This window comes from Argiope bruennichi, chromosome 2 (assembly GCF_947563725.1).
Source record: "Argiope bruennichi chromosome 2, qqArgBrue1.1, whole genome shotgun sequence".
In the NCBI taxonomy this organism is placed as follows: domain Eukaryota; kingdom Metazoa; phylum Arthropoda; class Arachnida; order Araneae; family Araneidae; genus Argiope; species Argiope bruennichi.
This window is the reverse complement of record NC_079152.1, coordinates 91,520,859-91,534,849: the sequence shown is the minus strand read 5'-3', so window position 1 is coordinate 91,534,849 and position 13,991 is coordinate 91,520,859. Positions and strand designations below refer to the sequence as shown.

General features: G+C 24.6%; 2 protein-coding genes across 4 annotated transcripts in view; one reads left to right on the top strand and one right to left on the bottom strand.

The window, feature by feature from the left end:
* Positions 1–38: 38 nt before the first annotated feature.
* LOC129956873 (insulin-induced gene 1 protein-like) lies at positions 39–9,151 on the bottom strand. 2 transcript variants are annotated; one of them, XM_056068858.1, is made up of 6 exons: positions 8,878–9,151; positions 7,961–8,150; positions 6,633–6,757; positions 5,224–5,390; positions 2,617–2,716; positions 39–838 (listed from the first exon to the last, which is right to left on the bottom strand). In XM_056068858.1, exons 2-6 carry the CDS (start codon positions 8,142–8,144, stop codon positions 800–802), a joined length of 615 nt encoding a protein of 204 aa, XP_055924833.1. In that variant the 5' UTR covers positions 8,145–8,150; positions 8,878–9,151; the 3' UTR covers positions 39–799. The 2 variants fall into 2 exon arrangements, with proteins under 2 accessions (XP_055924833.1, XP_055924825.1); XM_056068850.1 differs by having other exon boundaries at positions 40–838; positions 8,816–9,151.
* An 898-nt stretch (positions 9,152–10,049) lies between these two features.
* The window catches only part of LOC129956865 (uncharacterized), a 42,266-nt gene continuing 38,324 nt past the window's right edge, over positions 10,050–13,991 (top strand). For both annotated transcript variants that reach the window (XM_056068836.1, XM_056068826.1), the window contains exons 1-2: positions 10,050–10,199; positions 12,712–12,786. In XM_056068836.1, the coding sequence (XP_055924811.1) occupies positions 10,180–10,199; positions 12,712–12,786 (95 nt within the window). In that variant the 5' untranslated portion in view covers positions 10,050–10,179. The remainder of the gene's footprint in view (positions 10,200–12,711; positions 12,787–13,991) is intronic.

The following is a 13,991-nucleotide window of genomic DNA, read 5'->3' as shown; positions in this document are numbered from 1 at the left end:
TTATTTTGAGCTAAATTACAATACAAGCTTTTTGCATTACAATAGATTTTAATATTTACACAGTTTTCTTTTATAATATGAACATGTTCTACACATTAACAATAGTTTTGGAGGAAGAAAAAAGAAACCCTCAAGTTATAAAATAAGTAAATTCATTAAACATGGATTTAGAAAATAAATTCTACCAGTATTTTAAATGATAACCCACAGTCCTTAAATACCCTTTCTTTTCTTTTTTTTACATATGTACAAATGATATTATCACAGATCTAAAACAAATAAATATACATAAATGGTGAATATGTAATAGAATTTCATACTGTAATTTGTCCATGTGTTTAAGACTTTTAGAAAGCCTGCCGTAGGTTATAGGCAAAATAAAAATCGATGGGACAGATATGCATAACTTATAAAAATGTGTCAACATTTCCTGATATAATGACCTGAATGTTATGATAAACTTTCTAATACTGAACTAATACATGATATTTTGGAATATACACAGTAAAGAAACTTAAAAACCTAATTCAATGAGATTTATTTTATTTTTTTACTACCTTTAATATTATTAAAACAAAAATAATAACTTGTTAACTAACATCAGTCTTGATGGAATAATAAGAGATTTACTTATAATATCCATTATAGTTCCCTAAAAGTATATAAAGTATTAATAAATATATGTACAAAAAAAAAGAAACTTTCAATGGAATATGCAAAGTAAACATTAATAACTTCTTGTAATTCTTTCAGTGATTCTAACAGGTGCTTATATTGAATGTCAATATCCAACATCACTTTACTCTGCATGGGATTTATCACCATCAGAAAAGTCATTCTGTAACGAAACATTAAGATTCATTTAACATCACATTTCTGTTTAAACTATATTGAATCCTTTTCTTAATTTGTTATGTTATAATTGTAAAACTACACTTAAAATTATAAGGCTAAATGTTCTTTTACAATTATGTACTATAAAATAAGGTATCTTTTTTAATATATTATTTCAAAATAAAAAGATACATACATCATCCAAATTAAACACTAGAGCCATTGCAATTAAAATATCAAAACGGATTTACAATCTTAAATGTTTAACTGCTGTGTCATGCCTTCATATATAAGTCTTCTTGTTATTCAATACCATTTAATCTGTCTAACTACTTAATGCTAAATGCCAATAATCAAATCATGATTCAAATATTTTGGACTATTCCATCGGACACTTTCACAGCTACACTTAACTAATTAACAATTGCAAAATATAATCAGAAATGCTTGGAACAGAATTCGCTGTGTGACCACAATTTCCATTCACTCAGAAATAAAATCAGGATTCTGGTGTCAAATAGAAAGCTGACAGACTGTAATTGCTATACCTCGCATTTTTAAAGCAGAGTAGCTTTTAATTTAAAGAATTTTCTATTTATGAAATAATCAAATCATACACTTAACATATACATATTTTAATTTGCCAGAGTAGATTGATTCCATTTAATTAATATGTTTGAGTCATCTAACATAACAAGGTAAAATTTTAATAAATATATTTTGTGTTAATAGCCTGAAAAGTCAGTATTGTAGGAGAACAAGCTGGTCGCCAAAAGTAAATATCTTACAACATCATCTTACAACAAAACAGGACTAACTGGTTAAACTATAATAGATTAATGAGAATATTGTCAATAACACAGTAGTATAATTGCCTTAGAGTTCTCTACTGCAATACTAATTATGAAACAAAACCACTACTGGTTAAAACAATTTCAGATCAACTTTTTTGCTGAAAGGCATTAAAATCTAACAGAATATATAAGTAAAATTGTAGTTGCATTAATTAATACAAAATAAGCAATTAAATGGGCCATAAATAGTTTTCTCAAATTATTTAAAAGGATAAATAAAGCAGACAAGTGGGGCAAAGATGGAACATTATATATATATAAAAAAAAAAAAAAAAATTAGAAATTTCTAATTTTATTATCACAAAAACATAGTAATCTAAACTTAGATTAAAATTTAATTGAAAAACTTAAAGGCAAATTTGCAAGAAGTTCAAATGGATAAGTATCCTTCCTTTACATACAGTAATAAACATTGTAAGATACTTTTTCATATACTGACTAACAAAGATATGAAAATATTAATATTTCCTTTCCTTACCCTATAATTTTGCCATATAAATAACAGCAAACTTACTAATAAAAAGAAAATGCTATTTCTTGAATAATCAAAGATAGCAAATATTTTTCTTCTGTTAAAAAGGAAATCTATCTAAATTCTCAATCGGAAAGTCTGCTTTCAGAAGATATTTTAAAAATTCACTAATTTATCACTTTTGAAATGTATTTCAAGAATGTCTCAAAAATCTATTAATGGGAGAAGTTGCCAAAAAGAAAATTGTAATTAAAAAAAAAATTGAATAGTTGCTTTTTTTACTCAATAGCTTCTATAGATGGCTGAAGCAGAACAAGGTCTAAAAATAGTTACATATCACTTTTATAAATGCGAAACTATACTATTTATATCAAATTTATGATATATTAATCATTTACATATTTAAAATCATCATAAATATCAAAATTTACTATTTATGAGCATAATTCTACTTACAGCAGCTAGCTGTTTTCCAATATTAGCCACAGTTATACCACCAGAGAACACAACACAGGGAAGCCAAGACTTTACATATGAGAATTCTCTTTCAGAATAGCTATTTATAAGAAAACAGAGTGTTAAAATTTGACATAGAAAAATTATATGAACTAAAATATTAAATGAATGATAAAATTCTTAATAATGTTTATCAAGTTACAGATTGAACTAAATACTTTTTTCACTAGTGTAAAAACAATTTGAGACCTTACTATTATTTTGTAGTCACTACATAAGGACTTAAAATAGATTTATTTCCACAACTATACAAGTATCAGCAAAATATGAAATTCGGACAATAGAATAGCAAGGTAAAGCATGAAATAATGGTTTTTATTTTAATCGCTTCATATCAATTCCACAGCCATCTGTGAGGTATATAAATAAAACCAAAATATGTGCACTTACATGGCAGCAAATGCAATTCAAAATATTATTGCATAATACTATTCTATATTTACCTTCAGCTATACACTAGTTATCTTGTTATTAATATATTTTTTATATGTTTCCCCCGAATTAAATTGTAATCTGCAATCAACTGATTTCCCAAGATATACATCACTTTTCCTCTGGTCCCTTGAAAAATATAAGAGGGCCAATACTTCTACTTTTTGTAACAAATAGCAAATCAATGCTATTTTTCTGCAGATAAAAAATCTTTCAATTTATAATTCTTACATTATAAAATAAATTTTTATCCATAATTCCCCCCTCCCCCCCCCCCCACAAAAAAAAAAAGATATCTGACCATATACAATTTGGGCATTTGAAAACTGTTTAGGAAGAAAGAATGGCAAGTATCAATGGGAGAAGGACATTTCATATCTTACTTATGCTTCTATAAATATCCAATTTCAGATATTGTCATTAAAATGAACATATTGGTGGAAAAAAGTCTACACAATCACATTTCTTATTAACATAAAAAATCTAAAAATACAAACTCAAGATAAAAATTAATTACTGCACATTTAATCTCTTAAAGGAACAATTTCTAGAATTTCCAATTTTTTTTCAGTTACTAAAAAAAAAATGGTAGTTTGGGATTATCCATCGCCCATTTTTGCCAATCCCTATATTATTGCCAAAAGATAGCTTCTGCACATATTCGAAAATCGCCAATCCTTTGGCGCATTGACAGGTCGATGGGATCCCAAAATACCACAACCTCATTTGTATGTCAAGATTTTTTTTATAGCCCCAAATACTTCAAAAATAGAAAATAATCTAATTCATAGTAATTAATTATAAATAAATAAAACATATTTTTGGTGAATTTAAAAGAAATTACAAACAAAAGTGATTTTTTTTTTTTTTTTTTTTTTTTGCTAACATTGAAAAATTTAATGAACACAGAAAATGTAAATGTTTTTGCTACAAATGAATACAATTCCAATTAAAGTAAAGAACTCAATTTTAAAAAACATGATTTAAAACTATCACAGAACTTCAGTATAATGAAAAGATAAGTTGTCAATATATTTTAACTATGTTATGTTAATAGGTTATCTTTTTAAATTCTTTCTATTAATATTTTCTTAAAGCCTCCATGAATTATAAGGCAATTAATATATTTTGCCAAGACTTTTGTCAAAAAAAAAACAAAAAAAAAACTGTACATTATGTTCTCTTGATTGAAGTTGGCAAAATATAACAGAAGCTAGTGATTGAAATTAGGATAAAAATATTCTCTTATTTATGAATTCCATCTCAAAATTTTATAATTCTACAATTCAATGTTATAATTTCTAAAATTTATAACATTGAAATAAAAATTGCAAATAATGAAGTCAAACAATACAATGAAAAATTCTAGAAATAATCAAAATAATTTTACAACAGAAAATACAGGAACTGTGGAGAAAGTCAAATGGTGTTGCAAGGTTTTTGTAATGAATTTATCTATCTTTACATGGATGCAAGTGATTTTACCATAATCTCATGCATTATTTTACTATTATTTTATTTATATATTTTATAGGCATGTTCTGTTTCTTATTTATTTTTAATTACTAAAATAAACAATAAGCAATGCAAAAGAAAAAAAAATTCTAAATTTAAAACAGTTTAAGCAGAATTAAAATTGGATAATTTAGCTTTTATCCAATTCCCCCTAAGAAATAAAACATTCTTTTATTGACATTATTCAATTTTAAAAGTGAATCAGCCACTTATTAAAATTGTATACAAAAAAAAAGAAATAAGAAAAAATTCAAAAATTTGGGAACTATTTCTGTTATTAAATTCTACTGAAAGTCATAAAGTTTCAAAGTAGAACATATAATAAGTATACAAATTAATTTATTATGAATCATGGTACAATATATGCACTTGAAAGGCCACAGGACACAAAAATAAAATGCATTAGAATGTTTACAACATTTGGATTCTTCTAATAAATATGAATTTTTCACTAAAGCACTTCTATGGTAATAACAGAATAATGCAATTAAACATTTTTATGTAATTTACCCCCTGCACCTATGCCCCCTGCCAAAAAAATGCAAAAACCTTTACACTAATGAAATATTAAATAAATATATTCATGGTCTTAATACTTACATGCATATTTTATGATAAACTAATATTTGAGTAGCTAATGTAGCCAGAACAGCAGCAATAACACCTATTCCAAAACCTATGGTAGTTCGATCAAAATACCACCACATACCAATAGATATAACAGCAAGTGATAGACAAAGTTGTAAATTACTTGGAAAATCTACTTTCTGATAATACTGTTAAAGAAATAAAAAATAAAGAAAATATAAAATTTTGCATACATTAATGGTTTTTCAAAACTTCTTATGTTTAAAATGGTAATAAACCAAAAATAATGTAGTTTGTTTTAATATTTTGTAAAGAATGACATAGATAGTGTCAAAAACCTTTAATTACTTTTTTAAAAATATTTCAATTTTCCCACATTATACACTATAAGAGTTGCTTTTATTGCTTTTTCTTTTGGCAAAGAAAATACAAAGAAATATCTATTTTATTTTCCTTTATATTAACATCTCTCTTTTAAGAATGACAAACAACATTTTTTTTTTATTTTATTTTTTTACAAATAGTAAATATAACCCTTTTTTAAAGCATTAGAATCTATTATTGAGATCACATATAAACATCCAAAAAATAAAAATTAAGAATTTTTATAAAATGTTATGATAAATTAAAATTTTTAAATCACAATCCAAAATATTGAAAACTTCAAAATTACGAAGAATTTAGAGTAAAATTTCAACAAATATAAAAAAGGATTAAGTTAAACCATTATTGATCTGCATTAAAATTTAACTGTGGGCTTTTGGACAAAATTACTTTATAATGTTTTTGTAAATATGCCAGCCATATCAGTTGAAATCAATAAACCCTATCATTCCCATTTCTCTCACCAGCCTGTATCTTACTTTTTTAGTTTTCAAAAATGTAGGATAATCATAAGATTAAATATTTAATGAAACAATGAGAAAGATTTGAAGACATTGCAATAATGAAATGTAACATAAATAATGCATAAAAATATTTTTAAACAGGGGGTAAAAATTGGCAATAAATTCAGTTTATATTATATATAAGAAAAAATCCAGTAGTCAAAAAAAGTTTAAAAAATGTAGTTCAAATAAGGAGCTAAAAGCATTTATGTGAATATTTATCCAATTTTCACATATAATTCATCTCAATATGCAGTAATAAAAATTATAGGTATAGTATGAATTTTTAACAATGTTAAATAATTTTAATAAACATGCATTTAAGTACAGTTTTTAGCACTAATTCAGTCAGAAAAGTTCCCTGATAACTACTTTAAAATTATTATATAAATTTTAAAATAATTTGTGTGCTTATATTTCTGAAAGTTATCAATAATAAGCACAAAAATTTTGTTTAATTTTTAATTAATATTTTTTAAAATCATTTTAAAGAATTTTTTTTAATAAAATATATTATTTTTGTTAGAAGGATACAGTACAAGCTTCATTAATGCCAACAAACATGGCAACACATCTTAGAACATGTGACCAGTCTTGACATCGCATCTCTTGATCTGGGCATTTATATTTCAAACAGGGGTAGATCAAACCAACAAGTGCTAAAATAAAAAGTGATTTCAATTAAATATGAATTACAAGAACAATAAAAAAAAATCCTGATTAATTTCATCACATATGAAACTAGAATTAAAACAGATTTCTGAATTTACAATCAAAAATTCCATATTAAAAGACTGAAAATAAATTGTGTAGTTAAAATTAACAAATAAAGAAGAAATGCAAAAATTCAGCTATCAAAAAAAAGTGAAAATTTTCAGTTGAAACATGGAGTAAAAGCGATATCTGTGAATATTTATCCAATTTTTTAACTATGTTTTGTAAATTTAATGAATATACATTTAAAGAGAAAGTTTTTAATGCTAATTCAATCAGAGAAGTTCATAGATGAGTACGTTCAAACAAAATAATACTCAATAATAATACAGACAAATGGAAGACATTTTTTAATTAACTTGGCCAAGGAGAATTCAAGGAAATAATAGATTACCAGTAGTTTATGATACCATATTTAAACATTATAAAACCTACAGAGTTCCATCTTCTACCATCACAAGAAAATAATCTCAACTATGATTAATAACAAAGCACAATGTAACATTTGGTACAATGTAACATTTGACACAAAAATACAGTTTATACAGGCTATTCAATAAAAGCTTATTTATCAAACTGAAGAAATAAAATTAATAAAGGAGCTATTTTGAATAAATGATGATTCATTTTTCTTCCTTTTACAAGTAGTCATAATATTGCTAATATATTAAAAATAGTTTTTTTTTATGTAAAAAGTAACATAGTTAAGCCCCTTTTGTTCAGTTTACTTCTAATGCTTTAAACTAAATAATTTATCTTGCACAGAATAGTCAAACATGGTTTTTAAATCATTAAACCAATTAAATAATCTTTTAAAGATTGAGAATAAATAGCATATCCTTTACACATAGACTTTTGAACTTCATTCCCTAATCTAAAATATATTAAATCTGATACATAAAACAGTTTATAATAAAAAATCAATGAGCAAGTTGAAAATTATCCAAGTACATTCATAAAAAAAAAAAAATCAGTATTTTGTCATTCTAATCCAATACTAAATAATTCCTTTAATAGACAATAAACTTCATAATTTACACACTGTTCTTTCCCATAGCTTGTTTTTATAATCCAGTATCATTCATTCATTACAAAGTACATTAATTTTAAAGAAGCATAAAATATGAATTTAATTGTTAATGCCTTACCAGATCCTAATCCACAAATCAAGGGCAACCACCACTTAGTGAGAAATGAATACTGATTTCTCTCATTATGATGAAATGGTGATGAATGTCGTTGGGTTTGTAATACATTCAGTACAAAGGTAAAAAGAGTTCCAATGAGAAACAAAATAAATCCTCTATAAACTAACTGACTAGCTGACCTCATTTTCTCCTGCAAATAAAAATATTATATACTATTGCTTAAAATATCAGAAATAAAGAATTTTAAAAATTTAACACAGAAAACTTCTTAAATCAGAATTCACCAGATATTTTTCTATACGAGTTTCAATGGCACAAATGACAGGAAAAAGAGAAATATTTAAATTATTTATATAAATATTTCAATTATCACACACTAAAATACAAAAATTTTATATTATAACAATGAAAATAAAGTCATACGTTTCAGTTTAATAAATGATGCACATTCTCCGATATAAGCAATTACATGATCCTTTCACATATTTCACAAAAAAAAAAAAAAAAAACAATTTAATTAACTCGCATGAATTCAAAGTTATTAGTTAATTGATATTAAAAATCAAGATTACAAAATTAGCATCTCTAATTTTAAATAAAAGAAATTGAAAGTGTCAAATGCAAATTCTTCTTAATCTAAAATACATGATTATTCGGATGAGTTACCAAGTTTTATTAGTTAGTGGTGTTTAAGCTATCAAGCATTCTAAAAATCAAACAAAAAGTTTGAATATATATTCAGTGGTTTGAAAGAAAAAAAAAAAAAAAAAAAAAAAAAAAAAAAAACCTGATTTTAGAACACATAAGACTTTAATAAAAAAAATAAGATGTTTTCTACTTTACGTCTTCTCTTACCTTTCTAATCTTCCGAAATTTCTTCTTTAATAAATCAATTTAGTAATTAAAAACTTAAATACCTCAAAAATCTTTACTCGGTGCGAGATTTCTTTTTAGTAACAATTGACAACAAAAGATATGCCGGTAATTGACAGATTTTAGAGTTTTTGGTTTGGAATATGACAGAAAGGTACTAAAATATAACAAAGCAATATGATAAAGCCGCTGATCTCAGAAATGGACTTAAACCCGATCATATCAATGTAAGAAGTTTGCATAGTAGTTTAATAATACAACTCTCAGCGAAATCGGATCACAAACACGCCACTGGCTAAAACATGCGGCGATGCATTGATGAAGGAAGATAAACAGGTGATGTGAAATAGACCAATTACAGAGTAGAATAGCTACAGCTGTTTTTGATAGCCAATCAGATTCAGTCAAATATATTTTATATGCTAAAGGCGAACCTTGTCTTGTAGAAAAGAAAAAATAAATAATGAAACAAGTTCTTTAATCAATATTCACATTTAATTAATCGGCTCAATTGAGAATTAAATTTTCTACTCTCCACGTTAATGCAAATCACATTCCCCAGTCATTTATTTTCTAAATTAATGCACCGTCTTTTAGAAAATAATCTATTGATATAGAAAATAATCAACCAATTTTTATTTTCGGAAATATTCGTAGGATTCAAATGAAAGTATACAATTTTGTTACAGAAATAGAATTATATACATGTTTTAAAATTTTCATTTATTAAAGAAACTATACAAGAATCTCAATTTTGATCATAGCTTTTAAAATATTGTAGAGTATGGTGAGAGATGAATAAAAATCGTGTCGCTCATTCTTCCTTCATGATTCACATCGAAAATTTGTCACCAGCTTGCATGAAAAAACAGTATAATAAGCAATTATGAGATTAAAATTTCAAACTATTAAGTTGACAGGGTATTTTAAAAAAATATACTAATTTAAACATTATATTTATATGGAGTTCAAAGACCTCACTTTTGGTTTTATCATTAACGAATTTACTTTTTTAATAATTAAAAACGTATTCTTCAATGTTTTTTATTGAAATACAGCTCCACTATATCTTTAAAAAAATTTTTACATTTATGAGTCGCTTTAGTTGCATGATGGCTAGTAGCACCATTGGACTTTTTTTTTGCGTGACGTCATACTAAATGTGGTATTTATTTCTTTTCGTTTTTTCTATAAAGATAATGGCAACGGTTTCAAATATTTTGTCAACAAAACCATTTGAGTCGGCACTAAATGTCCATTCTGCTGCAACATTACATCGTCGTTGGACGCTGGGTATTTTATTCAACCGTGTTAAAAATCTGAAATAGCACGTGGTTGTTATCGAAATGAGTGGCTCAGTTTTAAGGTAAGTGTCTCTTTTCACAAAAGAGGTCTTATGATTTAGACAATTAATATATATTTCAAAAGGTTTCATTTTTTTTTTTTAAATATAATCATCCATTTATCATTGTCACCTCTACTCTTCATGCATGGAAAAAAATTTATGTAATTTTAATGATTCTAATCAAAGGTTTAAAAACTTTCAATTAAGAAAATGCTTTTTTTAATCTGTTTTAAAAGAAATAGAATGCCTGCCACTGTGAAAATTACTAAACGACTTTCAACACATTTCTCCTCCGAAAAATTGTTTTATGATTTTATTGTAAAAAAAAAAATACAAGTCTCTTTGTTTTTTTTTTTTTTAACACTAAGGTATAATAACTAACTTTAAATTTCCTTACTAAAAATTATGAATTAAATTTATAATTTATTAGTTTAACTTATTTTATTACATTATAATGCTTTGTATGGTTAAAGTTTATAATTTTTATTTGATTTAATTTTATTGAAATTTTTATGGTTATTTATTTATATTTATTAATAATATTTGAATTTTTTTATTAAATTATTGGATTTCTCAAATAATTTATTTTTAGAAGCATAATGATTAGTAGAAACGTCTGTATAGCAAGAAAAACAATTTCAAGACTTCTTAGTGAATGCGCCTATGAAAGGTAAACCGCAATCAAATAGTATTAAACTCCAAAAGGGAACATTTACCTTATAGGAGAACTTTTGGCATAAGTTATGCCTAAGTATCAACTCTTTGCTTGTAATAATTATTTCAAGTTTATTTATTTCTGATGTATATCAATTGAAGTGCAATTTCTTGTTTGATTTAGGGAATAAAATATTTATTATAATGCTGATAAATATATTTCTGAGCAATTGATTTTCAACATATGAAGCTGATATGGAATTTGAAATGCATTTCTGGCACAGCAGTAGAATTTTGCGACCCTTTATGATATTCCTTTCTTACTTTCTCAACTTGAATTATTATTATATATTATATAAATTACCTTTCTGGAGTTTGTAAAAATTAAAAATATAACTTTTTAATATTTTGAAAAAATTATTTCAATATTTTTACAAATTAAAATTTTGTTTATTTGATAAACATAATATTTATTTTTTATTGAGAATTTATCGCACTATTCAAAATTAATTAAAATTCTTCTATATTAATATTAATTCTATACTATATAAACTGTATTTATTTGAATAGCATTTTTATAGTAAAATAAGATGATTGCAGTAAAGTTTTATTCTTATATTTTCAAGGGAAGATAGCAAAATGAAATGAAAGAAAGACTATAATGATCTTCTCTTACTTATATTTAACAGAATGTTTATATTTATTTGATATTTATATATTAATTAAGAACACCCTTCATTTAATTGAAATTGTTATACAACATTTATATTAGTTAGATTAATTATATATATATAATATTTTAGTGTCTCTTAAGCAATATGTTGTTGAAAACAATTATTTGGGTAAACAAAAACAAAAAATATGGAATTTTAATAGATTTTATTATTGTTTTTAGTAATATCTTAGTAATTGTAATAGTACATTAAGTAATAATAATTTTAAGTAATAAAATTCCGCAGCAATGAACCAAGAAAAGGTTACAGTATATATATTTTTCTTCCAATTTTAAAACTCTGTAGCAGAATTGTTGCATGATTCTATAGTAATTGATCCATCTTTATTTCTACATTGTTTTAAAATTACAAGTGCAAAATATTTTTCTGATATTAGGTATTTGATTTCACATTTTGAGATCAGCTTATCTAATTTAAGGCTCCATTTCTGATGGTTAATAATTATTACAATAATTAGATACCTAAGAAATATTTGAAATACTTCTACCATAACAGATATGTTTTTGTTATGAATAAATGCTATATCATTATTTTAAAAATCTGAACTAGTAAAAAAAAAAAAATTTTAATCGGAATCCTTTTCAATTTTAATCGCCAATTGTACTGGTAAATATTTTGAAAGAAATCTCTTATACTAAAAATGTGTTAAAATATAAATTAATTTTCAATTTGATTTTGTTTGATAAAAATATTCAATCAATAATGAGAATTTCTTCATTCATAATATTACAAAAAAAATCTTAACATTATATGTTATTTAAATTTAGAATTTTCCTAGTTAAATTCATTTTTATCTTTGTCTTATCTAATACATTTAATTGAAAAAGATGTCTATAGTTGTTGAAGTAATTGTCTACAGTTGTTGAAAATAATCATTGAAACACTGGTAAAACATTTACTGGTAAGTAAAAATAAATTAGTTAAATACAAAGTTAAAATTTAAAGATAAATAAAAATACTTAAAATCATAAAACACTCTTTTTTTCCCCCATTTTAATAAATATTTTTATTTAAACACTGGTACTAGCATTTTTTAATGATATTTAGAAAATAAAATTGCCTATAGTTTGACACATAGGCAATTATAGTGTATAGTGCGAAGTGTAGTTTTCATCAGTACTTTATTGCAAATTTTCTGTTTGCAGAAAAGGAGTTCTTCTAGGATTGGGAAATCCTCTACTTGATATATCTGCTAATGTTGACCATAGTTTCTTAGAAAAGTAAGTAATGAAGTACTATTAGTATAGTATTACTATAAAAGTAAGTATTTATTAAATTTAATAATCCAACAGCTTTTATTAATATTTTTTCCCCCTCTAAATGATAACAGTGCTGCTTTTTCTACTACATATTATAATTAATCTTTCTTCAGGCATCAAACCTAAATACTTTCTCTCAAAAAAAAATGATTCATTTGAAAAGCTAGATTGGATTAAGAAGATTGATTGAGCTCGTATTTGTTAGTTTTTGTATACAAGTCTAGAAAGATGACCTTTTTCAAACTTCAAAATCATATTCTTAGTTTTCAGATTAAAATATTTGGCTATTTGGATGATTAACTTATAATTGAAAATATCATATGAATAATTCTGTATATTATTAATCATAACTCATTAGTTTCTCCAAAAATGCAGTACTCAAAACCTTTTCTACTATTTTTATGAAAATATAGATTACGAAAATGTATTTTGGATTTTAGGAATTTTTACAAGATCAGACCTAAAAACTTTTTAACATGGGAATTTCCAATTAAATCTCAAATGTTGCTTAGTTATTCTAAGATTTTAAAATTAATAAATGTACTATGTCAAACAATATCGATCCTAAAACTGAAATAATAAATAATATTTTCAAACTAGAAAGAAAAGAGTCTTTCTTTGTCGTCAATTTCCTTTATTTTCATTCAAACTATAAATTACTAGCTGCCAAATGCATATATTTTTAATAATTAAATTCAATGGTCAATTTGTTATAAACCTGCAAAAAGAAAGGGGAAAAGATGAAGATACTTCAAAAGAGTATCTCCTAAAAGGATGATTCTTCTTGGCACCTATTTATTGAGGAATAAAAAATATTTTGATGCTTTTTTTCTGTTACTGTAGTCAATGGTAATCTAAACTGAGACCCATACCAACATTTCAGATTACTAAAAAATTACTTGATATGCGTCTCAATTTGTTGTGGCTTATTTATTAATTTTCAAAATTAAATAGCAATGAAATTAAATATGTCATAAGCAGATTTCAAATTATCGTACGCGGGTATGATTTTTCATGAACACTTAATTTGAGCATGAAATTGCTTACCTATTGTACATTTCCATCTAATAAATTTAAAAATCTGCCGTAAAGTGAAATTCCTGCTGAGTAGTGACCATTGAATTGAAAGCTATTTGACTATCTATCCTGTAGTATAAAAAAATTTT